The sequence below is a fragment of the Mastacembelus armatus genome, chromosome 3 (genome assembly GCF_900324485.2).
Source record: "Mastacembelus armatus chromosome 3, fMasArm1.2, whole genome shotgun sequence".
NCBI lineage: Eukaryota > Metazoa > Chordata > Actinopteri > Synbranchiformes > Mastacembelidae > Mastacembelus > Mastacembelus armatus.
Window position 1 is genome coordinate 10,697,133 of NC_046635.1, and position 26,828 is coordinate 10,723,960.

Sequence of the window (26,828 nt, forward strand, 5' to 3'; positions counted from 1 at the left end):
AAGATTCCTACTACAGTCCAATATTACCAGACCTACAGACAGTATGAGAGCGGTCTGGTCAAACTCACTGTCACTCTGAGATATCTGAATGAAATTATCTGGATTGTTTTAGGTTGAGCCAATGGGAATTGTCAGTGGCATGCTTAGTGGTCCTATTAAAGGGTCATTTCACCCAAGTCACAGACTATACAGTACATTTTCACACTTACTCACATAGTATCTCACCATGACTATAATAGGAATCATGCAGGCAAATGAAATTTATGAAGGTATTATATATGAACATATTGTTAATAAACCATAAAGAGAGGGAATTGTAAATATTCAATAATACAAAATGCCCATGCACAAAGTAATGATGACAAAATTGAAAAATATTTCAAGCCTGAGGCAATGTCAAACCATCACAAACACAATACCAGCATATTTGACATTAATGGACAAGCTGCAGAGGCTTGATTGGCTGATGGAATTTGGGGTTCAGATTAAATCAAAATCTGAAGGATTTTGGTTGTACTGAAGGCTGTTAGGTTTTTACTTTCACATTTGCTCTTGAAAATGCAATTATTAATGTTTGTACAATGCTCTGAGCGCCAGTCAAATTCAGAAGAGTTAGCATACAATTTATTCAAGGATTTTCACTAACAGTCTTCCAATTAATACATTCAATTAAAATGTACTCTTACAGAGTAAGTGTAGAAATTACTTGCTTACTTTTTGGCATATTTGCACTGAGGCCACACTGACAGGGATAGGTTTATTATATTAAATTTATTTTTATATTTCTTAAATATCTGAAATCATATTTCGTAATCTTTCCATAGCTTCCAATTTCCATAGCAACAATTTGAAGTTGGTGTAATTTTAAGAAATATATTTTTGTTTTTACAGTCTTTCTATTATTCTGCTTGTAGTGAGCAAACTCAAAGTTACAATGAAAACAAAGAAAAACATTAGTTATTCTTTTAGACAATCAACAAAATGGTCTCTTTATCCCACAAGTCCCACCCTATAGTTAGACTGCTGTCTGTTACTATTGATAACATACCAAAATAACTGATAATAACCAAATATAATAATACAGTTAAGATAATATAGATAATAAATCAATAAATCCCTTGATATACAGCTGGAAGGATGATGAAAGTATTGTGACCCAAAGTCAAATAAAAGCAGTGTGGCCTTAAAGACACCAGTCAGTAGACGGTCTCTTCTAAATCATATTAACAAGTCACAAGGTGATACGAGAAGCACAACAACATACGCCATGTGGATTTCCCTGCCCTGTGACTGGGATTGGACACACTTTCCAAAAGACAATTCTTTGCTGTCCAGTCAAAGAAACAAAGAGTCAGAAAGATTTTGAGTGGTATGTAGCCCATGAAGACATCTGCTGCAGTTGTGCCTTTGTTTGTATTTGTCAATATGAAGCAAAGAGCTTCAGGCATCAGTTTGTGATGATTTATGTGTCAGTTTTCACTTGTCACTTTTTACCATGGTGCTTTTATGTTATGTAGCACTGGATTGTTCTCAGCTGAGCATTACCTTATAATGCCTTCTTAATAGCTGTATGTCTAAATATTGTAAGTGGGAAAAAAGCTATAAAAAACAACAGCTTTTTATTCTGCTTTGTGTTGTAAAGAGCATAATTTTCTCCTCAGAGGAAATGTAAATGTTCAACTACATAACTGCGGCAGTCTGCCAAGTGCCTCCTCCTTTTTGGAGATTTGTGTCTGACTGTTTAAAGGGATGATTTGCGTGAAAGTGTTAAAATAATGACATTTATATTTTTAGGTTCAGCTCTTCTAAGATTTTTTTTTCATCAATGTTCACAGCTTCTGTAATTTTAGTGCAATTTCAGGCTCTGATTGAGCTGTTGCTTGAATGCTAATCCTTGTTACTGTATAACTAGTTTTCTCTTCTGTTCTTTTCACATTTAAAAAAAAAAGGTCATTTAATTTAAAAAAAAAAAACAATTAACAAATAAGGGGTCAGTAAATGGATTTCATTCAACAGAGATGCACACAAACATTTTACATCACTGCAGCTGCAATTCTGTGTTTTTCATTACTTGTTGTATAGCTGTTTTTGTAGCTTTGATATGATGACAGTCAAATTTCCAAAAGCATTAAGCATCTCTCTAAGGTGTGTTTCATTCAGTGTCAGCAAGTAGTCACACAAATATTGCTGCTAATGACACAGCTCACTGAGACTTAATATTTGAGATGACACCTGTTTTACCGTTCAGTTTGTTTTGTGATTTTCAAGATTTGCCCTTTATTATTATTTAAATACATATTTATATGTAAATCAATTCTTTTTTTTTTTTTACCATATGGGCAACAGAAACACCAAACACTCTGGCAAATATTTATTATTTATACATCAACAGTTACAGAACTACAATATTATTCATATTCAGTTATGTTCCTGCTCACCAGATTAACTTTCAGTCCAACAGAAAAGAGACTTTTCACTCTCTTCAGCCCTTGAGGAGAATTTCTGTGCCTCCATGTTCACCACATGTTAGCTACTAAATTTCACTGTGCGCTGTTTGGACTAGGTTAAGTTTTCAGGTCTTTTTACTTTTAAAATAACGGCAGGAATCAGAGCAGTGAGAGTAAACCAAATTACCAGTCACCAAAATACACAATGAAATGTGCCAAGAAATGGGTGAGCCTCCTATGGATGCTCCCTGTCTAGATTGCCCTGTCATGTGGCCCCAAACAGAGTTACCAGACCATGCTACTAGACTGAATCCACAAACCCTATGAAACTTCAATGTGGGTTTGAGAGTGCAGGCACGTTCACAGGGTCATCAGGTGGGCACACTCTCTGGTGTTGTGTTGAGTTGGGCCCATGACACAGAGAAGGCTCAACAGTGTGTTACACCTTAGAGATTTTTGCTAGCAAACAGAAAGCACAACAATGCACTGAAACTATTTTTAAAGCTTTAAACAAATCTAACTTTTGTAGCAGCCACTGAGATCACAAGCAGGAATTACAGGATGGTGGCAAAATGGATTTTCCTATTTACTAAGATTTTCTTCAAGTGCTTAAAAAGACACCATCATTAGGCAATAGAGACTGAGTGGAACTGGCTCATTTGAAGAAAATAATGTCAGAAAACTGAGTCAATAATCTCAGTTACACAACAATAGATATGCTAATGAGTACTACTCATTCAAAACAAAGGCTTTAACAGGAAAACCCTTGAGTGTTTTGGAATAAACAAAGGTGTGATTTATAAATGAAGAATTTTACTGCACACTAGAGCGTTATGGAAAGAGTGCTGTGTGTTCATTAGATTTCTTTTTAAAACCATTCACATTATCTGCACTTAAATCTCAAGCTCTAAGGTGTCTTTTCAGTCAGCAGCAGTACTGAACTAAATAAAAGCAAAAGGGGGGAAAAAGCCACAATGAACAGACTTTTTAAAAATTATTTCTTTATTTTATCAGTTTAATGAAAGCTCCCTTTTCTCTTTTGCAACAGCATAAAATATTTACAGAATGTATTAAAAAAAAAAAAGAATACATTATGAAAATCAAACCTCTTATGTATGTTACTATCAATAATGTGGATGTGTTTATTGAGTCACAAAATAGAACTCATCTCTGAAGGCTCTGAATAAAGATCTTGATGATTTATTTTGTTCTTTTCTTCTCCAGGTTATTCATTTATAAATATCCATATAACAGACTAAATATATGAAGCTATTTAAACATTTTCCAGAAGTACCCCTCATATGTTTCATTGCACTGGAATAAAAGGCTTTCTGACCATCAGTAAACATTCAGACCAGTACAAATGTTGCAATTTTTTGCAACAAGATTCTCACTCAAATCTTTGGTTTGTGCATTCAAAAACACATATGAGCACAGACTAAAGAGAAGACAATTATATACTGCATTAACCAGATTTTATTTTCTTCTATTTACACAATGTAGAGCACATATACAGATGTCAGTATCTGAAGCCTGAAAGAGATCAGATCTCAGAAGATGGAAATAGTGCTGACATGACCCTTTGGACAGAAACAATCAATGCTTCTTCTGCTACTTTCAGATCTACATAATAATCCAGTTTCTAGGTTGCCGCTATGAACATTGACTTTAATAGTCATGTCAGGCACCATGGTATGAGCTTTAATTTTTATTTAGTGATTAGTCTTTTTGAAATGAACTGAGAGGTTTTGAGACTTTTGTCGGTCAAGCTCAGTCAGAAATTCCTGATTATCATACTGGATTTTTTTTTTATTAATTACACTGCAAAAAGAATTCATTAACCAGATAAAACCTGTTTAATATACAGACAAAATGTATTCAATAAATGGCTTGTGCCCTAAGTGACTCACACAGCCTTGTAGATTATTGTTGTTCTTGTCAACGTCACGCAGTGAAATGGAGCTAAAAATTATTTAAAATATTAAAGTCTTGCTTCTGACAGTAATAAATCTATGTATTTGATTCAAGAGTAATAAAGCAACACAAAAGCAATACAGTAAAAAACATTATGAGCACACTCAAAAAGTTGCATTTATAAACATTTGTATATAACTATATCATTAGAAATGTGTCTTTAAAAGTTTAGTGGTGATTCTCAGCCCTGGGTGGACGAGGTGATAGCCCTCTTATGTGGCAGCTCCTGAATGAAAAACAACAGGGCACAGAATTTCTGGGGTTTGTACATACTCTGAACTACTCTTCACAGTTTTCAAGTTGAATTAAAACTGATTACTGAAATTAAACATGATATTAATTTGGGATTCTTATTCTTGATCTCAGGATATTTGTGAGAATACAGGATTATTAAAGTATGATGAAGTCCTGGAAAAGTTGCAGACTAAGAGCAAAAACTTATTTTAGCACATTTAAGCTTAGCTCACTTTGTTTTCAGTGTGTAAAATATACTAAATAATGGTATGAAGCATAAACATGGACGTAATAAGAATTAAGTATCTGTTAAATGGTGTGATAACATTCAAAATGCCTGATGGTAAGATAAACAGAGGTGAGTTTGCTAGTAAATGAAACCATATTGGTTTGTTTTTAATTCATGTTCAGGGTTTTAAAAGAGCACTCTAGTGATCAAGCATCACAATCCTGTTAAATTGTAAAAAATACTAATGATGCACTGTTATAGAACAAGATCAAAATTAGTACAGCAGAACTCAGGATATCTTTTTTTTTATTATTCTACACACTTTCTTGTTTATTAAAACCTGGCACCTACATTACCCACAATACATTTCAATCACTGACAGTTTGATTAGAGCTTTGTGTGTATTAGTGGCCTCAAGCTCCTATATACACTCCCATTATGAGTCTGAAGAGCTTTTTTCTAGATCCACGCCCTCACATTGTTTCATTTTCAAACTTGCAGCTCTCAGCCACAATCAGCACTGACTCCAGTCTAAACCGTTTCATCAGACAGTCTCATTGCAGACAGAAAGGTCTTTTTTTCACATATGCATTTCTGCTCTGCCACAACCAGAAAACAGACTTCGATGCGTAAAATCAGTGAAGCTCCTCTTTAAAATGCATAGTCACTTCATTAGGACACAGATCCTCCTACCAAATATTGGTAAATTGAACATGACAGTTAGTCACAGTCCGTCATCTTGGAGACAGAAGCTGTCCATTAACTAAAGTAGTTATGGAAAAATGCAATTTCAAACATCTACAACTCCATAGAGTTTCAATAAATCCAGTTAAATTATACAATCTACAATATAAACACTACTGTTTATAAATTGTGGAGTATGTTTTCTCAAGTGTTGGTTGTGTTGGTTAAGTTGTCAATTCACTCTTATTTTGCTGGTTTTTTTTTTTAATCTGTTAAGAAGAGGACTGATTTGAAGTGTCTTGTTTTCATTCATTAATTATTTAAATTAATGTGAGAAACAATTATGTGATCTGAAAACACGCTCAATTAGTACTTGTTCATTCCCAAAACAGCATGAGGATCAGTGACAAACACTGAAACTATTCATCTAGTTTAGTTCAGCCAAGTCCAGTGCCACTTCGAAGGAAAACTCTTAGCACCATAAATGTCATTTCAAGACACAGTGTGTCAGTTACTTGTCGTCAGTATCTGCAGCCACATCATAATTATAACACTCAACCATGTGACCATGCAGGTGATCACCTTCAAAATGTCATTTCTTCTAACCATCCAGTCGTCTCACACACTTCATAAAAGGCTTCGGCTGATGAGAGGAAAAGAGAAACAAGATCTAAAACACAGATGCAAACATAAATAAAGACTGCTGACTGCACAAAAGTAGAAAATGTTTATAAAAACAAAACAAAATACTGACATTCATAATAAAGGAGATATTTGCATGCCGGCACCATTGTGCATATTACTGCTTGCATGGCTGTTGTCTCATTAAAACAGATATAATGTGCTGTATGTGTTATACAAATCCAGGCAGTGTGTAAGAAAGCAGTTCTTTGGTATTGTATTTGGTCTATGGTTTTGAACACTGCACTGTAGTGTAAACCAGACATTCTGCTCATATTTCATTCAGCAAGTTCAGTAATTGAACATAAAATATTAGGTAGCTGAGAACTAAACACATATCCAGCATATCATGCAGTAAAAAACAATGCCTGAAGTTTTTACAAATATCATTTTCAAATTTAAAATCATTTTTAAAACACAAAACACAACACTCTGCAACTCTAAGGTGTTTCATTAGCAACTGCAGGTTGTCTATCTGAAAAGGAAGCAACTGTGTGGCTTCAAGTCAAAAAGGTGTGCAGTTGAGCTTTTAACTACACGCTTTAATACAAGAGCGGCAAGCGCCATCACACACATCACAGCATGCTCACCAGCTTCTATTGTCTACTACTTCTAAATCAGAAGACAGTCCATAAATCAATTATTTTAAATAGAATTTGTTTGTGCTGTTATGGGGGGGGGATTACATTTGGCCTTCATTGGTTTTCAGAGAGTCAACAGTAGATGGCAGCAGAGTAGAACTAAACACTAAACACAGACTCCACAGCGTCCATTATGTCTGTGAGATTCATAAAAAAAAAAAAAGCTAAAATAGTTCTTTAAAGTAAACAGGGTGTAAAGGGGTAATGAGAAATTGTGAACACACATACCTGCACATAAATTATATCATTTTATATATATATAAAAAAACACATGGCAGTAGCAGATGTGCATAGTGAGAAGAAAAGCTGCCTGGTGGTCGGCATTAACACAAGACCAGGCTTTTTCTAACGTGACACCTTCCTGCTATTCCCACAAGGCAGTTTCCAAAGATAAAGTGCATCAAGTTAGTCAGTCATAGCCCGAGTTAAAAAATACAACTGCAGGATCCATTTTCAAAGGCAGTTTGTTAAATTCTACAGCAATGATGATTGGGATATTTCAGCAGTCTCAAGTCTTTAATGCACTGTCTGTGGCCTGTTTTATTATACATGCATTCATTACTATTCACCTACTCATCTAACTTATTGTAACCCTAGAAGTACTGTACAGTTTACACATCAAATCCAAATTATTTGGTGCAGCTTAATTTTTCTGACAATTTTTCCCACCCCCTGTAGTAAATCACAACCTACAGTGTCTATTCTTTGGCTGATGCACAAAGACACTAAAAGCAAATCTAAATACAGTATCAGCATAAAAGGCAAGTAAACATTAAAAAGGTGCTTGTGAATGACTAGAGTTTATAATATGACAACGACACTCCAGCTAACACGCACCTCAGCCACACATTTAATGGCATTTGTAATAATGTTCAGGTGTAAATATTAGCAGCTAGGGTCTGCTGAGAGTCTAGATGAGCCTGTGCCCAGTATGCTCTTGCAGCCACAGCAGCAGAGGCTGTAAAGAGCTTGGCCCATCAGGCACAGCCTCTGTGTACATCTGCAGCAGTACCTCTTGTAAAACAAACAGCAGGGGCAAGCTCATGCTCAGTAGCTCATACAGGAATGTATAGTCCTGGGCGTTGTCCCTCAGATGGCTGGCGAGGGCCTGTGCTGTAATATGCACATGGTGGGACAGATACCAGGGGGCGTTACACACAGCGCGAGTCACACTCAGGGGCCAGCTCAGCCGTTTCCTTATATATGAGCTGAAGGTACCTGCTGCAGGTTCATTCTGCAGGTCTGCTGTGCTGCCAGACTGGGAGCTTTCTTCTTGAGCAACACATTGCTCCTGAACTTCAACTCCATGTCGGCTCTAAGACAGAGGATGCAAAGGGCAGAAGAGTTAGCCATTTTACAGCAAATACTCTTGGTATGGCATAGGGAGAAGGGAAAAGTACTCACTGAGCGAAGAGAGAGATTCCTCCGTAGGTTCGTCCCATTGTTGCGCCGATCAAAATGAAGTTTGCAGTACAATTTCCCTTCAAAATGACAGCAAATGTCAGCATGTCAGCAAAAACAACTTAATAATAATCTATGCACTTTTTATGAGAGCACACAAACCCTGTTCAGAGTCGAAAGCATGCGCTCCCTGTCGCAGGGCAGAGCTGCAGGTCGAACAGCGAAAACACTCCCTGTGGAAGTAGAGCCCCTCAGCGCAGACCCTCTCCACCATATAGACGCGCCTCTCACAGGAGTGACACTTGTCACCCGACGGTGGGAACGCCCGTCGGACTGAGCCGCCCTGAGAAACAGAGTACAGTCACCGATGATGGCTAAAAAAAACAAAAACTGGGAAATCTTGACAACAGATGTCATCAAAATGAACAATGTCACACACCTCGTTATGACTGAAGCAGACACACTGAACACTGATTAGTGATCATTAAATACATATTTATAAAAAGAAAAGGTCACATTATTGGCTACATTATTTCCAGCTTGCCTTGGAAAGCACTTTAGCTACAGCTTATTAAGAAAAGTGTCAAATAGCTATCATTATTGTATTTTTCATATAAGGTTTTAACATTTTACATTTTTCATCCTATTACTTGTTTTTTCCTAATTATCAAAGAGATAAGCTTCTGGAAACAGCTGGATAATAAATTAATTCTCATGCTTAGTATTTGTGCAAAATTGAATATAAAATCTAAATAAAAACTTAATAACAGAATCATTTTTTTTTTTTTACCTGAATTTCCCTTTGGAGATTAATAAAGTTGAACTCATCTCATCATTTTTGAGCACAATCAGAAACAACTTGAGAATGAACTGTCAGATTAATTTTTGCTGTACTGTTAAAGCTGTTAAAGTCTGTTCAGGTAGTCGGAGGTGTTGGCATGCTCAGTGGAAACAAAGGTGGCTCATACATGCAGGAGGAATGACAGTATGACAACTGGCTTCAAGATAAAGAACACACATATATCTATGTTAATGGCTATTACTCACTATAATAAATGCTGTTCTTGTCAGTGTCACTTCCTGAATATGTTTATACATAAACATATTTTGAGTGACAGGTGAAGTGGGGCTGAGCTGTTTGGGGCTCTGTTCATTTTCAGAGACAGTGACTATTGTCTTTATTTTAAAGCCAGCAGCCTCTGACTACTTTGCTTCCTGAGGTTACATGTTTACATACACATGGTTCAGTGAGAGAATAGTTTCCCAGCTGCTCTTCAGGAATCGAATTTGATCCAAACATTATAAATGAGGGAACATAGTTACCTACTGCAAGTTGTTACTTTATGTTAAACTTGTGTAACTGTGTTCTAAACTAGCTTTAAGATCTAGTTATGGAGTTGGAGCAGGCTGTAAGATGGGTGGAGTAGAGAAAGCCACAAAGTGCCACCACAAGAACACACACGTCTCCTCTGGTAATTAAAAGCACAAGGGGCAGAAACAGCAGCTAAAACAGAAGCAAAGCTCTCATGCAAAGAATGGGTCTTTGCATACACGTGTTTGGTATGATTAAGAAGACACATGACAACAGACTAAATGGCTAAAATTCTTGGTTTCTAGAAGAGTCCCTCTTTTCATCGTAAGGATTTCTATGTGCTGCCTTTGCTATGACAAAGTGTGTGGAGTCTTACAACTGAAACACTGTGATCATACACCCTGTAGCCTTCATGTGGTGTTTACTCAGCATTATGGTTATTTTGTGGTGCAGATGAAATGCATTGTTATACTGACGGGTGTTTTAATAAGAATCTATTGTACCTACTAAACTGCAAGTGCAAGTGCAGTTTAGACAAAATGTGTTTTATTACTACATTTTTTGAGAAAGTGGTCCTTTATACAGAAAATACAAAAAAGGCCTTTGGCCACAGATGCAATTAAAATAGATGTTTTCATTTTTTCTTTCATTTTTTTTCTTCTTCTGTATTGGTAAATCCACCCTAAAAAAACTTCAATATTTAGAACATAGCTTGGGGCAGACAAACAACATTTGGGGCTGACTTTCAAGATTTAGATTTTCATCCACCAATGTCACCAATCATGGTTTGTGTGAGACTAAAACATGTATTTATATGATTAAAACAATCCTATCATCAGTGAAGAATTGTAATATTGGACGATTCAAAACCCCCGGAATATGAACAATGATGTTTTTGCCATTCACTTTATAAATATGGTATGATTAATCAAAGGCTATAAAAGTATGTATGGGTGAGGTTGAGGAAAGTCATACTAGGTTTGTAACAGGACACATACTTCATTGTCCTTGAATGTTAGGCAAGCTACACACCCTTCAGCCACTGGGTACATAAACCTTCTGCACCAGCATTAAATACTGGCATATGACAGTACTCTAAACAATGAGCTATAGAGTTCCATAAAGCAGGGGGAGCTGCAGATTTGGGTCATCATTCACTGTAGGTTCATGTTTATGAGCAACCCTTTCACACTGTCTCACTGCTTTTTAAAACACTGTTATTCTAAAAATATATTATAGTCTATTACTTTGGTTAAAAAATAATACTAGTTATTTATGACTGTCAAATAATCTATGTTGTACAAAATAATGGATGATGAAGAAAACTGGCAGCATGCAACACCGATGATCCTAAACATCATGTGTTCCCACATGCAAATAAACACACTGTGAAGGGGAGGCAAAGCAAAACAAGGGCTAGTGCGGGGTCATCGACCAAGCTTGAGATAGTCACCTTGTGTATAGCGGAGCTGTCTCCTGAGAACAACCCACTAAGGTGAACAGCTTTTTCCTTTATACTCTTTGTGTGAAACTCTCTAGCCTGTTGTGTCTGAGCTTTTTTCTGCAAGATGACACAGAGCAGGGGAACAAAAGAAAAGCCATCAGTCTCCTGTCTTCAGTACAGTGTGAAACCAACAAATGTGGAGCTTTCTGTGTGCGGACGTAATTATGTGAACTAATATCCATCTAATAAGCTCCAGACGCTTAAATGAAGAAAGACCTTTCTGTTCTACGTTCCAGTAAGAAGGATTTCACAGCTAGGTGTGTATTGTTGAGAGGAGAACAATAATGACGCTGTTGCAGTGCAGAACTGAGCCAATGCAGACAGACCTTTAGTGAATCTGAATTATCAAAATACCTTGTTGGCAGACCTAAATCTGTGCTTGCAGCCTGGCCTTGGCCAGCCTGTTCCACAAGGCCTCAGACTGGCCAATAACCCGTCTGTGTGTCTGCCACAGTCTGTGCCAGCTCTGTAGGCCTGATCCTGCATTTTTCATGAGGCTGGATAATTAGGGGCTGACTTCAACATTTGATTACACATTACACAAACCTAAATGTATAATCAGGGTTTGATATATAATGAACATCCATTCTGGGGCCTTCTTGGGGATCACACCATGAAACAATCACAATGTTTTAAAAAGAAGACAGAGAAGACAACAGAAGACACAAATGAAAGATATGAAGGAAGAGATCGTGTTCACCTCAGAGATGTGTTCATCCACCTCCCTGAGGCGCTGGTTGATTCTTGACATGAAACGGATTGCTGAGTGGTAGGCGAGAGAAGAAGCAGGGGGGTCTGCATGCTCAGCCTGAGGCAGGGGCTTCAACTCACTGTGTGTTTGATCAACATGTCTGAGCTTCACTACAGAAAATGGATGCTGGGACTGAGGCTGAAGCTGGGGTTTGGGCAGAGTCTTTGGTGGCAGACGGACTAACCGTTCTGCTGCTTTTCTGACACTGACTTCAAACTGGAAAGGACAGCATACAGTGTTGTATGTGAGCTGTGGTCTGATTCCTCATCAAAGAATCAAACAGTAAAGCTTGATTTTATTTTGAGAGTTCCTTTACTGAGAAGCGGTAGACCATTTAAAGACCTATACATGTGGTTTTATAGGTTTCAGTCCATTAATACAGTGCTGCAAACCATTTTAGATTCATTTTCTACCCTACTGGCAGTCAGTGCCAGCACGGCTTCAACAGGTAATGGATGCAGCTGCAGTGAATGTTCTGCCTGCTTTACTATTTGGAATCATCACATGTGCAGGAACTGTTTTAAAACGTTCTTCTTGCAGGAATGTTTTTTGTCTGGCTTGTTAAGATTAAAGGGTAGCTACTGTATTAGCAAATATCGTATTAGATACCAGACACAGTTTATACAGAAAAATGAATGAATTTAGCAAATGATTCTCTAAAAACTTAAATAATTGCACAAAGTTAACCTAAAAATGATTATACATAAATTATTGTCATGAGCTTTACCTGTGTTTGATATATATGCACATGTAGTGTATGTGCTTAACATGTGTAGTGCATATCAGGGCAGAATTAACATTCAAATAGCTGTTCAGTTTTACGTGAAGCTTTACAGTCTGTCACTAGTTTAAACTTGGCTATTGTTTGCAGAACTTGCGTGTTTTAAGTGTAGCCAGGCTGCTCCAGACTACCTGTTTCTCAGGAGGAGGTTTAGGTGGGACCGGACGCCTCACTTTACTGTGCAGACTCTCAGTCAGGTCAAGAGTTTGCAGCAGGGATGACTTCTCACAGACTGACTGAGATTTTGCAGAAAGGTTAGTTACAGAAATAGAAAAAGGCTCAATAGATTAAATGATGGAAATAATAGGGAACAGATTTGTTAGTATTAGTAAAAGGAAAAGTTCTGTCAGATTAAAGCCACAAACCTCTGTCAAAGAGAATTGAAAACATATTTAAGTCATTAAAAAGAAAATATTTTAGCTCTCTGTAATCAGGAAAGATGTATAAAATAGTGCATTCAAATTTATTTAAAGGACTATAATGAAAACTTTGTTTCTGCTACCTGTGTTTTGCGGACAGCGTAGCTGGGGGTACTTTCAAATTTGGCCAGCAACTGAGTAGCCATTGAGCGAACTTTATTTTCCTTGGGGTCGCGTCCCTCTCGGACCGAGGAGCCATTACTGGACAGATTAGTGGCCTAAAGACAGACATGCAACAGAAATGATCTTAGTAATATAACATCTCATCCGCCATCAGACATTGATTGATTTTGAAAAAGCAGTTTATGACAAACCTCTTCCAAACAACAGAAATTTCGCCTCCGTTTGTAAATGGGGTCTGTGCCATCTGACCTGTTTTCATCCTGAAAGCACAGAGCAGGGAAAACAAAGTTAGCCTGAATATCCAGCAGTCCCAAGAGTTTCAACACATCAACAGCTGCTTAAATAAGCTTCTCTTGACTCCAAATCAATCCCATTTAAACTGGAAACTAAGATAATGGGATGCAGACACAGCAAATTTCTTCTAACACATCAGACTTAAACATTTTAGAGTGGCCTTACCTTTGGTACCCGCTTCCTGGTCATCGCAAGATTGAGCACGTTATTATTACTTCTGACATCCTTAGCTGGGTAATCTTTATTGTTTTCATCCACTCCTCTGGAACCTACAGTATAACACGTGATTGCATTATTTTTCACATTTTGTCACTGTGCACAGCCATAGATGTCAGATAGTGCATGATGCATTATGTCCTCATAGGTTAGGAAAGCTATGGAAAAAAAAGCAATCACTGTATATATGTGTAGAGGAATGCTCCACAAAAAAAAAAAAAAAAAAAAAAAAAGCTTTTCTGAATCACTCAGTTCCACGTCAGAGGAAGGTAAATAATAGGTTGAGGTTAAATCAAACTACATAGATTAGGTAAACAGTCCCTTCTGTTGAAACGGGCAGCTGTTTTCATGTTTTCAAGACTCTCAGACTACTGCAGCCCAAAGCTCTGGTACAAATACACATTCCTCTCATGCCACTATACTTGACTAATAGGACTGAAGAACGCACACAAGTTCTCACAGGAAGCCCAAAGAAATTTAAAACTTTGCTCTGTGAATGGAGTTTTTTTTTTTTTGGGACATATTTTAGTCATATGATACTTCCAAAAACGGAGAGAACAAAAATTGTATATTAAGAACAGGATTTGGTGTCTATAACTAATGAAGCAGTGTAGCGTCAGGGAGAGTCAAAAAGTGGAAAGTACAGTAGTCAAGTTATATCAAGTCAAGTCAAGTCAAGTTAACAATAGGAAAGGAGAGGAAAGTCAAGTCAAATCAAGTTGAGGAGAGCTGAACAGAGACAATCAGAGTAGAGCAGAGTCAAACAGAGCACCTGATGCAGGTAAAGGTGTTCCACGGAAGAGCTCATAGAATTTGGACAGGTAGGTGATCATCCTGGTTTTGTCCAGCTCCTCACCGGCACTCAGCTCCTTCACAGACGTGAACGATCGGATCCCAAATTCTCGCTCACTGATGTCAAAAGCCAGCTGTAGATTTGCATCATGGTCTTCTTCGTTTAATGAGTCAAAATCTCTGATGGAGTCGGGGGATAAAAAGGAGATTCAGGCTAAGTACGTTATGGCAAAAGAGAACGGAAAAATGCATTGCTGCTATGCCAATTTATATTAGTTTTTATGGTGACTTATCCTGATCTGTCACAGTTTTAGACCATTTACTTTGTTTTGTATCTGTTTTACCTTTACCCCTGTTACTCTTCTGTGGATATATACTAAGATATTACTAGATTTTTATTTTTACTTAATACTGCAGACTGTAAAGTATCATGTTAGAGATGTCTATAAACAAAATGAACAATGCAACATTGAAGTTTGTAATTTAAACTATTTCCTTACAGTGGTTTTCATTTGTAGGTCACTGAGCATAATGTAACATAATAAGTGCCTTGGAATGACAACGCTTAACGTCAGTAGAGTGGAATGACTTTACACAGAATCTTATCTTTCTCAATCAATTTTCAACCCTGTAGATGAACTCGAGATGAGAAAATTGCAGCAGATTATTTCTAACGGGAGAAAAAACGGTTCTGACATGTTCACTTTTACTGACGGTGCGCAGATATCATCAGACGTAATGTAAAGAGGAGAGCAGTAACCTAGCAGCAGCACACACAAACCGTGGTGTTATTCTTTAAGTACAGAGGCTTACTTTCTCCCTGTCTTTCTACAAAGCTGCTCTCCTCTCTGCAGACTGCTTTGCTGACAGGCATACATATGGACGAGGGAGGGGAGAAATGCCAGTGGTTCCTGGAAACTCACAGGATCACATGAAATTGTACTGGCATGTGGCAAGGTATGAAGGCAATAATGACAGAGTGAGAGGATATAATTAGGTTTGTGAATGTACAGCTCTCTACAGTTGCACTGACTAATTATATGTTGCCCCAGGCAGTCGAACCCTAAGAAGTGGAATCTAAGGTACAGTCTGTTTTTTAGGGAACAATAAGAGCTGTTTCTCTCTACGGCTAAAGATCAAGAGGTGGAAATGGCCATTATTCAGAATACTCCTCGATATTTGGAGGATCCACAGGGATAGAGGTACTGGAACAACTAGTATGTATTTCAGTTGAGGCGATAAACTCACTGGCGAAATGTCATCAAAATGTGTGAAATGTATACAGCTATGTCATCTACTACAGCTATTTATGAAGTCTTTTTAAAATCTGTCAGCACTCTAACAAGTGTTGGTGTGAGGAGGAAGTAGAGAGCACAGCAGAGAACACAAATGGATCTAGAAGTTGTAATGCCAAACATTTTAACACACCCATAAGAAACGAATCTCCTCCCAACTAGTTATTACAAAGAGGATGTAGAGTTAATTTTACAGAAAACAGGTTTGTTCATCTGAATGTGTTGACAAGATAACATTGACAGCTCTGGTTTTACTGATACTATCTGTGTTACGTACATCAGCTGGGGTTTGAACCTGTGGATAAGGGCGCAAAGGGCGATGCCGCTTTTCCAGGACGACGTCAGGTCTGTGATGGTCACATTCCTGTAGCCCTCTGTCTGTTTTTGGCACCAGGTAAGAAGTCTCGCCGGTCTGATCTCTGACTCTATCAAAAAAAAAAAAAAACAAGGAAATTCATATTTTTAATAAAACAATTCAGTTCCTCAAATAAGTTACCATCTTACAGGAATACAGGCTGTGGTAGAAAATAATCCACTTTAAGATGTTTAGGATGAAGAGATATGATGGACCAATAAACACAAATGGTGGGAGTGGGTGGTGAGTTATGTACACATCTCTGTCCAGACATGTCATTCCTCGCTGCCTTTCGTGACTCAAGTTACTTCGGTTGAACTCACAGCTCAGCTCAGCATTTAGAGGTCTGGCTTTCCTGTTAGTTCACAGTCATCATAGATATAAATCACACTTTGATCTTAACTACAATCAAATTTTGTTACAAATATGACCAAATGTTTACTTTTTGCCTCAGACATTTCGTCACGATAGACATGTAGGCGTTTCAGAAATGATGTGATTGTTTTCTTTGGTTTAAAGACACGAACATAGAGTAATGTTGAACTTGGAGAACAAAATATGTGTGTTTGACTATTCCTTCAACAGCCTGGCAGCTCTTCTTTCAAAGCTTCCTACTTGCAATGAACCCTCATATAAAAACAAACCTCAGATCATGTATTACTCCCTAAGCTGAGATGAATTCTTGCTTCTTGCTACGTCTCTCAAATAAAAAAGAATCAAAAAAAAGGCCATGTAATGCCAATAAATGAGGATCTATTCAAAATAATAAAGAGAGGAGGACATGAATGAATCTGATACATGAATCTGCTTGAAGCGTGTACCGATCTGCCAATACCTGTGACACTTACCTCGTCTGCAGAGGTTGACAGGTCTACGTATAGTAGCAGCACGCTCCAGAGAGCAGGAATTCAGCTCTCCGCTGATGTACAAGTGACGAACCTACAACAGAAAGGACAAGGGAAAAAGATTACAATCAAGCCATTCCATATTAAATGTAATCTGCCTTGGAGTGAGCACTCCTTCTCACCTGGTGCGGCCTGACACAGGAGGAGTTGAGGTTGGGGTATCGAGTCCCAGGGTCTAGTGTGTACTGTTCAAAGTTTTTGGCAATGTTTTCTGGTGTTGTCTGAGGCAATAACCTGTAAATACTCTCCCTATGGAAAACAAAACACAGTGTGAGATCCATGGATCACTTTAACAGGTAGTGGTTTATTTTTCTATATTACAACTATGAACAACAAATCAACTACAACAACACTGAGACTGAAAAAGTACCTCTCTGCCAGCACGTCTAAAACTGTCCGACCCTGAGCCCAGCTTTTGACCATCCAGGCCGTGTCAAAGGCAGCCAGGAAGCCTCTGGCACAACCCGTTCCCATTGGCCAGAAAGGCTACACAGGAAAACATCACAAATGCATGAATATACAGCAACTGTTTCCTTGTGTCTTGTCTGCACAAGGAAACAACACAACACCTACTTTTCTGGAAGTACAGAAATCATCATTGCAAATATTACAATTAGACTGAAAACCAATTATGAGAATTAAATATTGTGAAGCATATGTGTCCCATTGTTTTGAGACTAGTTGACACATTTTTGTGGTCAAACAAAATAAAACATTACTGGTGATTTAACAGACATTGTCTAAAAACTCAAAAAACTCTGCCTCAATAACTCAAGAATCAACATCAACAGCTAACATCCCAGCCATAACTGAGAGATTATTTTCCCAAGCAGTCAGGTGCTTCAGACCCTGCAACCTCTCTAAACCCACCTAAAGTGGGTTAACATGGCACTGCCTGTTTATTCTTACCTCTAGCAAACTGTCGCCAACCAGTGCTACCAGCAGCTGGTGCCCAAATCTCTCTCTGACCAGAGCAGCGTTCTCAGAGGCATACATGCTTGTGAAGTCAAACATTGCTACATCTGGCTGACCACAGTGATTCATGGCAAAATCCAGCGTGGGAAGTTGGTAATTGGTGCCAAAGTCAGCAGCTTCTCGAGCGTAGCACAGAAGAGCTTCCTGATTGACATTTTCACTGCTCAACAACATCTGGGTGTCAATGTAATCCTGTCCAAAAGAACCACAACAGTAATTCAGTTATCTTAGCATTTCTACAAGACTGTATCATAAAATGCTTCAGATCTTAAACATGGGGTAGACCGAGGACGTGACGTACAAAAATGTTTCTAGACCACATTTCCAGATTTTCAGATTTCGACTGTTGACCTAAAACGGTTTCACTTACGTTAATGACAACTCCCTTGTCCAGCAGGCTCTGTTTCTTTGCAGTCATAACAAAATAATGTGTGTTGTCCTTGTAGTACACAATGTTCTCCAGATCAATACCTGGAAGAAATGATATGGTTTTAATAAAGATACAATGAAAACACATTACAGTGGTGATGTCATAGTTGTAACATCCCACAGTGGTGAATGCCTCCAATTATTCTGAAATGCTGTAAGGGGACCTTAAGAGGAACTGAATTTAACCCATCATTGTCTTATTCTGCATAACATACTACTCTGCCAACTTTCCAATTTTAGAGACAATCAAAGCAAACAGAACCAAAAACACAACATTACCATCGAAACAACCTGCGTCACTGCAAATCATTTTCTGATCCATAATTCCTATGTATTTAGCAAACTTCATAATTTGTTCCTGCACTTTCATCTTCAGACTGGCAAAGAATATGAGTCGGTCAGAGAGTGTTTCTTTCACACCTGTCTCCTCTTTGAGGTCAAGAAAAAACTTCTGGTTGAAGATGAAGGCTACGCCGCTGATCTCTTCTACTTTGGCCTCTGCAGTGGTGTTCCTGTTAATGAAGTTGGCTGTGATGGCGATAGCCAGTTTACCCCTGAACTCCTTCCTTTTAAAACCTAGGACCAAGAAATACACACAGGTGGACAGACAGAGAGAATGAAACAGAGAAACAGGAATAAAGAAACCTGTTGATCTACCTAAGCAAACCTATCAGCTTGTCTTGTAGCCATAAATGACAAACAATTAAAAGGCAGTTATTTTAGTATAAGAAGCTTCTTAACAAGGTGAGTGTTCATAGAGCCAAGGCAACAAAAGACATGCGTTGTTAGAAGCACCCCAAAATAAACCTTCAGAACTGCAAGTGTAGCAGCAAATAGGCACTTGTAAAACTTCAACATATTTTTTTTACAAGAAAACATTTTTTTTCATAAGTACAGGGAATAATTTTCTAAATAAATACACACCGAACCAGCAGAAAAGCCCTTTTCTTGACTGACTGTCTTAGCTCAGGAAACAAAAGTCAAGGTTCCTCTCAATGTTAATTTCCTATGTCCCAAACAAGACCAAAAACCCTGGGCAGACATCCAATAGAGTAAAATTAAGGTTCATTTTACTGGTAAATTTTCAAATCACCTTTTCAAACCAGTAAATGAAACACTAACTGAAAATGTCGCTACTTCTGAAACTGCATACAAAAAAAAGAGAAGAGAATCACTTGGTTGCTTACAAAGTAGTAGTTTGTGGAAGATGTAAGGTACTGAACTTGTGGCACGATTTCTCCACACTATCAATGTTAAAAAATTATAAATTGTAGTGTCTTTTTGTCACTTAATTGCTCTTTATAAATGCAACAACAATCAACAGAGCACTGATCTCATTGTGTTTAACTCTGTCTAACCATAGCTAGGCCACAAAAGCAGGCTGTCTGCGAGGGAAAATCATTTCCCCCAGGCTTCTTCATAATTGAGGAATGATGTAGACGTCTCGTCCTGCCCAAGAATTCCCTTTTTAGGAATAAGCATCTGATGTGAATTGGTTGCTAGATGACAGCATTTTTAGGAGAGACGCCGAAACGGTGAAACACAAAGATGGAGAGATTCCAGGGCACATGCATGCATGCATTAGGTGCTGCAGCGAGCCCTGGCCCTGCTCTATTTCCGTACAGCACATTCAGTGATTTCATGACTTACCGCTCCCACTGGGAGAGAACAATGATACAGGTTTGAGTTTACAAAAGGTGAGTGTCATTTATAGATTCACAGCAGCAATAATGTAACACAAGTTATTCACAGTGAGTCCAGAAACAGGCCTGTGGGATGTGCGATATATCCGCTGTTCAGCAAACAGGTGTGCATGGTTTTATCTGATTTAAACTCTTATATAAGACTTTCTGTTCCACAGGATGCGTCATACAAAATGCCTCACACAAAAACAACTTTGAAGGGAGAAACATAAGATGCTTCAAGAGTTAATTACAGATATTTTTGTTACAACACACTAGGATTAAAGATATTTTAAGTTACAGATATTGCATAATGCTGACTGTTTTATAGCATCAGACAAGACTAATACATTTTTTGCTGCCTTTTTTTTTTTTTACTTAATATCATTTCAAACCTTTAAGAAGTGTCCTGGGAAAGTAACATTTGGATCGTGGCTTTGTTGTCAGGTCATTAAAATTGACACAGCCTTGCGGCATCTACAGTGGGTACGGAAAGTATTCAGACCCCTTTAAATTTTTCACTCTTTGTGTCATTGCAGCCATTTGCCAAAATCAAAAAAGTTCATTTTATTTCTCATTAATGTACACTCAGCACCCCATCTTGACAGAAAAAAACAGAAATGTAGAAATTTTTGCAAATTTATTAAAAAAGAAAAACTGAAATATCACATGGTCATAAGTATTCAGACCCTTTGCAGTGACACTCATATTTCACTCACATGCTGTCCATTTCTTCTGATCCTCCTTGAGATGGTTCTGCTCCTTCATTGGAGTCCAGCTGTGTTTAATTACACTGATTGGACTTGATTAGGAAAGGCACACACCTGTCTATATAAGACCTTACAGCTCACAGTGCATGTCAGAGCAAATGAGAATCATGAGGTCGAAGGAACTGCCCAAGGAGCTCAGAGACAGAATTGTGGCAAGGTACAGATCTGGCCAAGGTTACAAAAGAATTTCTGCAGCACTCAAGGTTCCTAAGAGCGCAGTGGCCTCCATAATCCTCAAATGGAAAAAGTTTGGGATGACCAGAACTCTTCCTAGACCTGGCCGTCCAGCCAAACTGAGCAATCGTGGGGGAAGAGCCTTGGTGAGAGAGGTAAAGAAGAACCCAAAGATCACTGTGGCTGAGCCCCAGCGATGCAGTAAGGAGATGGGAGAAAGTTCCACAGAGTCAACTATCACTGCAGCCCTCCACCAGTCGGGGCTTTATGGCAGAAGGGCCCGACGGAAGCCTCTCCTCAGTGCAAGACACATGAAAGCCTGCATAGAGTTTGCCAAAAAACACATGAAGGACTCCCAGACTATGAGAAATAAGATTCTCTGGTCTGATGAGACCAAGATTGAACTTTTTGGCGTTAATTCTAAGCGGTATGTGTGGAGAAAACCAGGCACTGCTCATCACCTGCTCAATACAATCCCTACAGTGAAACATGGTGGTGGGAGCATCATGTTGTGGGGGTGTTTTTCAGCTGCAGGGACAGGACGACTGGTTGCAATTGAAGGAAAGATGAATGCGGCCAAGTACAGAGATATCCTGGAAGAAAACCTCTTCCAGAGTGCTCAGGACCTCAGACTGGGCCGAAGGTTCACCTTTCAACAGGACAATGACCCTAAGCACACAGCTAAAATAACAAAGGAGTGGCTTTGGAACAACTCTGTGACCATTCTTGACTGGTCCAGCCAGAGCCCTGACCTAAACCCAACTGAGCATCTCTGGAGAGACCTGAAAATGGCTGTCCACCAACGTTCACCATCCAGCCTGACAGAACTGGAGAGGATCTGCAAGGAAGAATGGCAGAGGATCCCCAAATCCAGGTGTGAAAAACTTGTTGCATCATTCCCAAGAAGACTCATGGCTGTACTAGCTCAAAAGGGTGCTTCTACTCAATACTGAGCACAGGGTCTGAATACTTATGACCATGTGATATTTCAGTTTTTCTTTTTTAATAAATTTGCAAAAATTTCTACATTTCTGTTTTTTTCTGTCAAGATGGGGTGCTGAGTGTACATTAATGAGAAATAAAATGAACTTTTTGGATTTTGGCAAATGGCTGCAATGACACAAAGAGTGAAAAATTTAAAGGGGTCTGAATACTTTCCGTACCCACTGTATACTGTTCAGCTCTTTTGTTTGCTGTCTTCTCACCTGCCAGAGTATTTCTGCGTCCATCAGCCCCCACCACGACATCAAACTCAAAGTTAGCCACAGGGTGATCGGCAGGTCGGATTGCAGCCCTCCACCCAAGCCCTGATAGACAGAAACAAAGAGGGAGCAAGAATAAGAGGTGTGAAGCACCCACATCATAAATCCAAGGGATATTCCCTTTGTGTTGTACCCTCCAGAGAACAATGAGCTGCAGCGCATGGAATGTCAAACTGATAAGGATTGATGTCTCCATTAAAACATTTCTCCTTGGACCACTCCGCTACTTGCCATGTTTGTACTATTCTGAATGTGTCAGTACAGCGATAATAAATACAGAGAATGAATAAGAAAATTTCTGCACTTTTGGTTTTAGGTCTGCCATGATAATATCAGATTTGATATTATCCCTTTTATCTAGGGTATGCTGGGTGCTGAGACCAGTAGGGTAACAGCTTGGCAGTTTGTTATTGTAATATCACCATGTGGAAAAATTCATTCCATGAAGTCAAGAGCACAGCTAAGTCTGTCACAGCAGAACGGGAGGGATAAGTCTGCGTCTAAATTTAGGCAAGGCTCTCGTTGTTATCAGTGGATTGATATTACAACTCAAGGGACAACACTGGACAACAGTGTGCAAGTTATTTTCTTCCTGAGAGTTTATAGTCCAACGAGGGATGAGAGGGTGAAGCGGTGATCATGCACTAAACATCTTAAGGCAGTTGTGTATTGTCCTGACGCTTTCAAACTAAATGCTATGTGATATCCAGAAAGTCAAGCAATTTCGAAATGCAGCAAGTGTAATGTAAGCTGATCTGAAGTGCTGGATGTCATAAAAACCTCATGAGATAGGAGTAAGAGATATTGCCGGAGGGGCTTTAAACAACAGAAAAGTAAACAAGGTTCATTCACTGATGTTACATGATAAGCAGCTGGTGTGTAGTGTCTGTATAATTGAGCAGGGAATGAAAGTGAGACAATATACATGGCCTCCACTAACCTCATCTAAATATGAAGAAAAACTAGATCAGTGCCAATGTTTGTCTCTTGTTTATTGGTGGCTGTCAAGGAAATTAAATACTGCAGGATGAGAAGTCCCTTGCTGCCTAAGAAGCAGGGTAAGAGGGTAAATACAGATCCTCCAGGAAGCTAACAGAAGCTACAAACTGACAAATGCAGCCTGGTGTTTATATCAACCTTTACACACTGATTTCTGAATCTTAGCCTAATAAATGTCCCAGTTGCACAGATTCCACCAGTTTAAAATGTCTTCATCTCCCCAGAGCATGCAGGCCATAAAACAACTGTCACTGGCCGAATAAAAAAAAAAAAAAAGTTCATCTATTGTTCGGACCTGTAACTGAAGTGAATGTTTGGACTGATACCTTCATTTTCCTGATCCTCTGGAGGTTCCAGCAACTTGACAAACTCTACATTGATGTGAAAGTCCACTGCCACAATGAGGGCGACCTTCAGTAGGATCAGCTGCAGCTGCTGAATGCCTATTAGACACAGGGACACACACACACATAAACCTTACTATGCAAGTATGTATAAAACTGAGAAACTTTTGTGTTGTGTTGTCTGGACAACGCTGACCATAAAAAAATATGACCTCAATCACTCCTAGATTGGAGCAATCTAATATACAGTATTTAATATAGACTGTACAATGTCAGCATCAACTAAAATACTATACATCTAGAAAGAAGATGAGGGTTCAGTGAGAGAAACAGTTCATGTCAGAGTTCAATGACAAGCTAATCCTGGAAGCCTGTTTTTCTCCATCAGATACTCACTGATATGGTCTATGGCCCCAGCACAGAATTTTCCATAGAACTTTTTGGCCCCAAGACCCCGCAGGTCATGGATGGTAAAGGGCCAAAGGTGCAGCACATTGTGTCTCGAAAAAGAGTCCCTCTTCTCAATAACCACCACTTTGGCACCCAACAAAGCGAGCTCAATGGCTGTCCGCAGACCACAGGGACCTCCTCCGATGACGAGGCACTAAATAAGGGAGAATAAAATATTGACCTCATCAGCACAAGGCACAGAGAACGAGCTACATCATGGCGACCTCTTGGTCCTATTAATAATAGAAAGCTAGACTTTTCCTGCAGGAGAGTTTGGGATGAAATATGGTTCACATTGGCTTGTTTATTAACATAACCAGGGAAGCATTACACTATACACGTAGATCATGAGAGGGAGCAGCACTTCACTGCACCACTGGAATATTTAGAGACTGAGTGTTACACTCAAGGACACTTTAGTAGAAGAGACTGACTGTGAGGCTCAGTGCAGTTTCAAGATGACTTCTCCAAGACTTTCTGTGTGTGTGGATTGTTAGTGAAATACATGTAGAAGAGGTTTTATATGTGCCTGAAGCAGTGCAAAAAAAAACAAAAACCCACTTCTATAAATCTACATCATTATAAAAAAACCTTAACATATCAGTGGTGTGATTCATGTATCATCCTTATCCAAGAATGCATGAAGTCAGCTCACTGAGGTTAAAGCATCTGTCTGAGAATGTGCAGCTCAAACATGACATCAACCTCAAACACAACAAATGAGAGAACCGCTATCTGTTTTCTTTCTAAAAGCATTAAGCCGTATTAGACATGATTGCGAGATGTGTCCGTACTGATTATTTTGACATTTAATCCAGAACCAAAGCCACTTCTGAGGGATGTCCCTGCTGTGCTCACCGAGGTAGAGAGTTTTTTGGCTTTATAGTTTCACTAAATTAGTGCTGCAAATATCTTTTCTTTCACCTTCCCGGGAAACATTTCAATTTCTTGGCCTTCATTTCATCCTAGAGCACAAAGAGCTACCCCTCTGTCTGCCAACATATTTCAATAGGAGGAGTCATTTCCTGCCATCCTGTGTAACCACCAACAGGATGGCACCAAAGGGTAAAGAGGTTCCACTCAATTCTGTGAGACAATCAAACAAGGTGCAGTTTACGGTGAGCCCAGAGCCAGCTAACCAAAATCATATCCTAGATTGGCTCTCTGTCCCGCACCAAAAACAATATGATTGAGCTTTAGTCATTGCATGTTTTCCATTTCTGAGTATATGGTTGAGTTCAAGGGTAGTTTCACTGGGTATTGTGGGTGATGAGAAACACACTATATCATCATGTGTTGGTTATCAGGATGAGGTATTCTCTGGTGTGAAGCGAAACACACAGGTGGTGGAAGCGCTGCCTGGACAAGCCTGCCTGCTGGCTCTGTTTTGCTTTTTCTCTCAACAAAGGGTGAGTCAGTGTACTGGTTATTTACACAGCCCGAGACGATGATGGATGGATGGTGAAAATGTCATAAACTATGTGCATTGTACTACCTCAGTTTATTCAGAAGTATGTTCACAATGAGCATGTTTTTATCTAGACTAATGAGACTGTTTTGATCAGTCAGATTTATCAGCTCAAAGCAGAGACAGTCAGTTTGGTTTAGCACTTTTCCATTCTCTGATATATTTTTCCAGATATGAGCCTTTTCCTGAACGGTCTACATCTGCTGAGTCAGGATACCCACAGGTTTCCTTTCAGTTTCCCACATGTGACCTCATTCTCATCTCTGCTGCACCCCACTCTGTCAGCCCCCTGCTCTTATAATTTAACTCTATCAGTCAGCCACGTTTACTTACTTGCATTACTTAGATTATTTCCATTACAGCAGCATGTGTGGCAGTGGCAATAATACAAAGAGCTCTTTAATCTATACGTTAGCTGTCTAAATCTGACTGCTACTACTGTAGTCAGTTAATGTGCAGTTTATTTTGTCATTCACTCATTTATCTGGTCTATGTAATGCTGGAATAAGAAAACAATATAGAATATGAAACATGTCAATTACAATCCTCAAGGCCCAAAGTGACATCATCAAGTTGCTTTGACAGCAGTTGTTTTGTTTCTTTGACTCGGCCAATCGACTATTTGATTAATAGACTAATCATTTCAGCTCTAGAGGGCACAACTGTCACACTGACACTGCAAAAGCTGCTTGGTCTAAGGTTGCTCTGTACCGTGTGCTCAGCGTACTGAGTCTGGCACATTACGTGGATCCAGTGGAAGTGAAGGCATCTTCCCTTGATATTAATCCAAAATTTTAAAAGACTATTAGAGGTTGACTGATTGATCGGCCAATCAATTAATCTGACCGATTATTCCAAATGTTCACATAATCTGCATCGGCCGATGGCTGAACATATTAAGCCGATTAACAGGCAGATGCACCTGCAGGCAGCCCAGTGTTGTTGTTGACAAGTGGAGGCTACCTAACTTTTGGAAAAGTGAAACGAAGAACTTTGTGGGAGAAAGCTCTATCCCGGAAAAATGAATGATAATGTTCAATAATAATGACCTATTATTAACTAACCTTAGATGTTGTGAATGTGTTAATTTTGCAAGCTATTTTTGTAATTTGCCATGCACATAAAAAATAAACATACAATAAGAAGAAGGTAGAGTGGACATTAACCTTAGCATATGCAGTTGTTGGTTGTTCTGATTGTGAACATTGGGTCATTAGTACTGCGACTTAGAAAGTGT

At 38.8% G+C, this 26,828-nt stretch overlaps 1 protein-coding gene across 5 annotated transcripts in view; it reads right to left on the minus strand.

Moving 5' to 3' along the window:
• Window positions 1-4,186: 4,186 nt before the first annotated feature.
• The window catches only part of mical2a (microtubule associated monooxygenase, calponin and LIM domain containing 2a), a 32,684-nt gene continuing 10,042 nt past the window's right edge, over window positions 4,187-26,828 (minus strand). Inside the window, exons 3-24 of one of the 5 annotated variants that reach the window (XM_026320125.1) lie at window positions 24,070-24,277; window positions 23,656-23,772; window positions 22,274-22,375; window positions 18,863-19,018; window positions 18,384-18,484; window positions 17,948-18,205; window positions 17,409-17,524; window positions 17,161-17,287; window positions 16,982-17,072; window positions 16,056-16,203; window positions 14,464-14,663; window positions 13,641-13,744; window positions 13,373-13,441; window positions 13,142-13,276; window positions 12,771-12,875; window positions 11,808-12,074; window positions 11,057-11,164; window positions 8,454-8,634; window positions 8,295-8,371; window positions 8,109-8,205; window positions 6,151-6,211; window positions 4,187-4,647 (exon numbers count right to left, since the gene is read on the minus strand). In XM_026320125.1, coding sequence (XP_026175910.1) covers window positions 6,153-6,211; window positions 8,109-8,205; window positions 8,295-8,371; window positions 8,454-8,634; window positions 11,057-11,164; window positions 11,808-12,074; window positions 12,771-12,875; window positions 13,142-13,276; window positions 13,373-13,441; window positions 13,641-13,744; window positions 14,464-14,663; window positions 16,056-16,203; window positions 16,982-17,072; window positions 17,161-17,287; window positions 17,409-17,524; window positions 17,948-18,205; window positions 18,384-18,484; window positions 18,863-19,018; window positions 22,274-22,375; window positions 23,656-23,772; window positions 24,070-24,277 — 2,826 coding nt within the window. In that variant the 3' untranslated portion in view covers window positions 4,187-4,647; window positions 6,151-6,152. Of the gene's footprint in view, window positions 4,648-6,150; window positions 6,239-6,276; window positions 8,206-8,294; window positions 8,372-8,453; window positions 8,635-11,056; window positions 11,165-11,807; window positions 12,075-12,770; window positions 12,876-13,141; window positions 13,277-13,372; window positions 13,442-13,640; window positions 13,745-14,463; window positions 14,664-16,055; window positions 16,204-16,981; window positions 17,073-17,160; window positions 17,288-17,408; window positions 17,525-17,947; window positions 18,206-18,383; window positions 18,485-18,862; window positions 19,019-22,273; window positions 22,376-23,655; window positions 23,773-24,069; window positions 24,278-26,828 lie in introns of those variants that run through there. The other 4 variants (XM_026320124.2, XM_026320122.2, XM_026320126.2 and 1 more) reach the window with 4 other exon arrangements.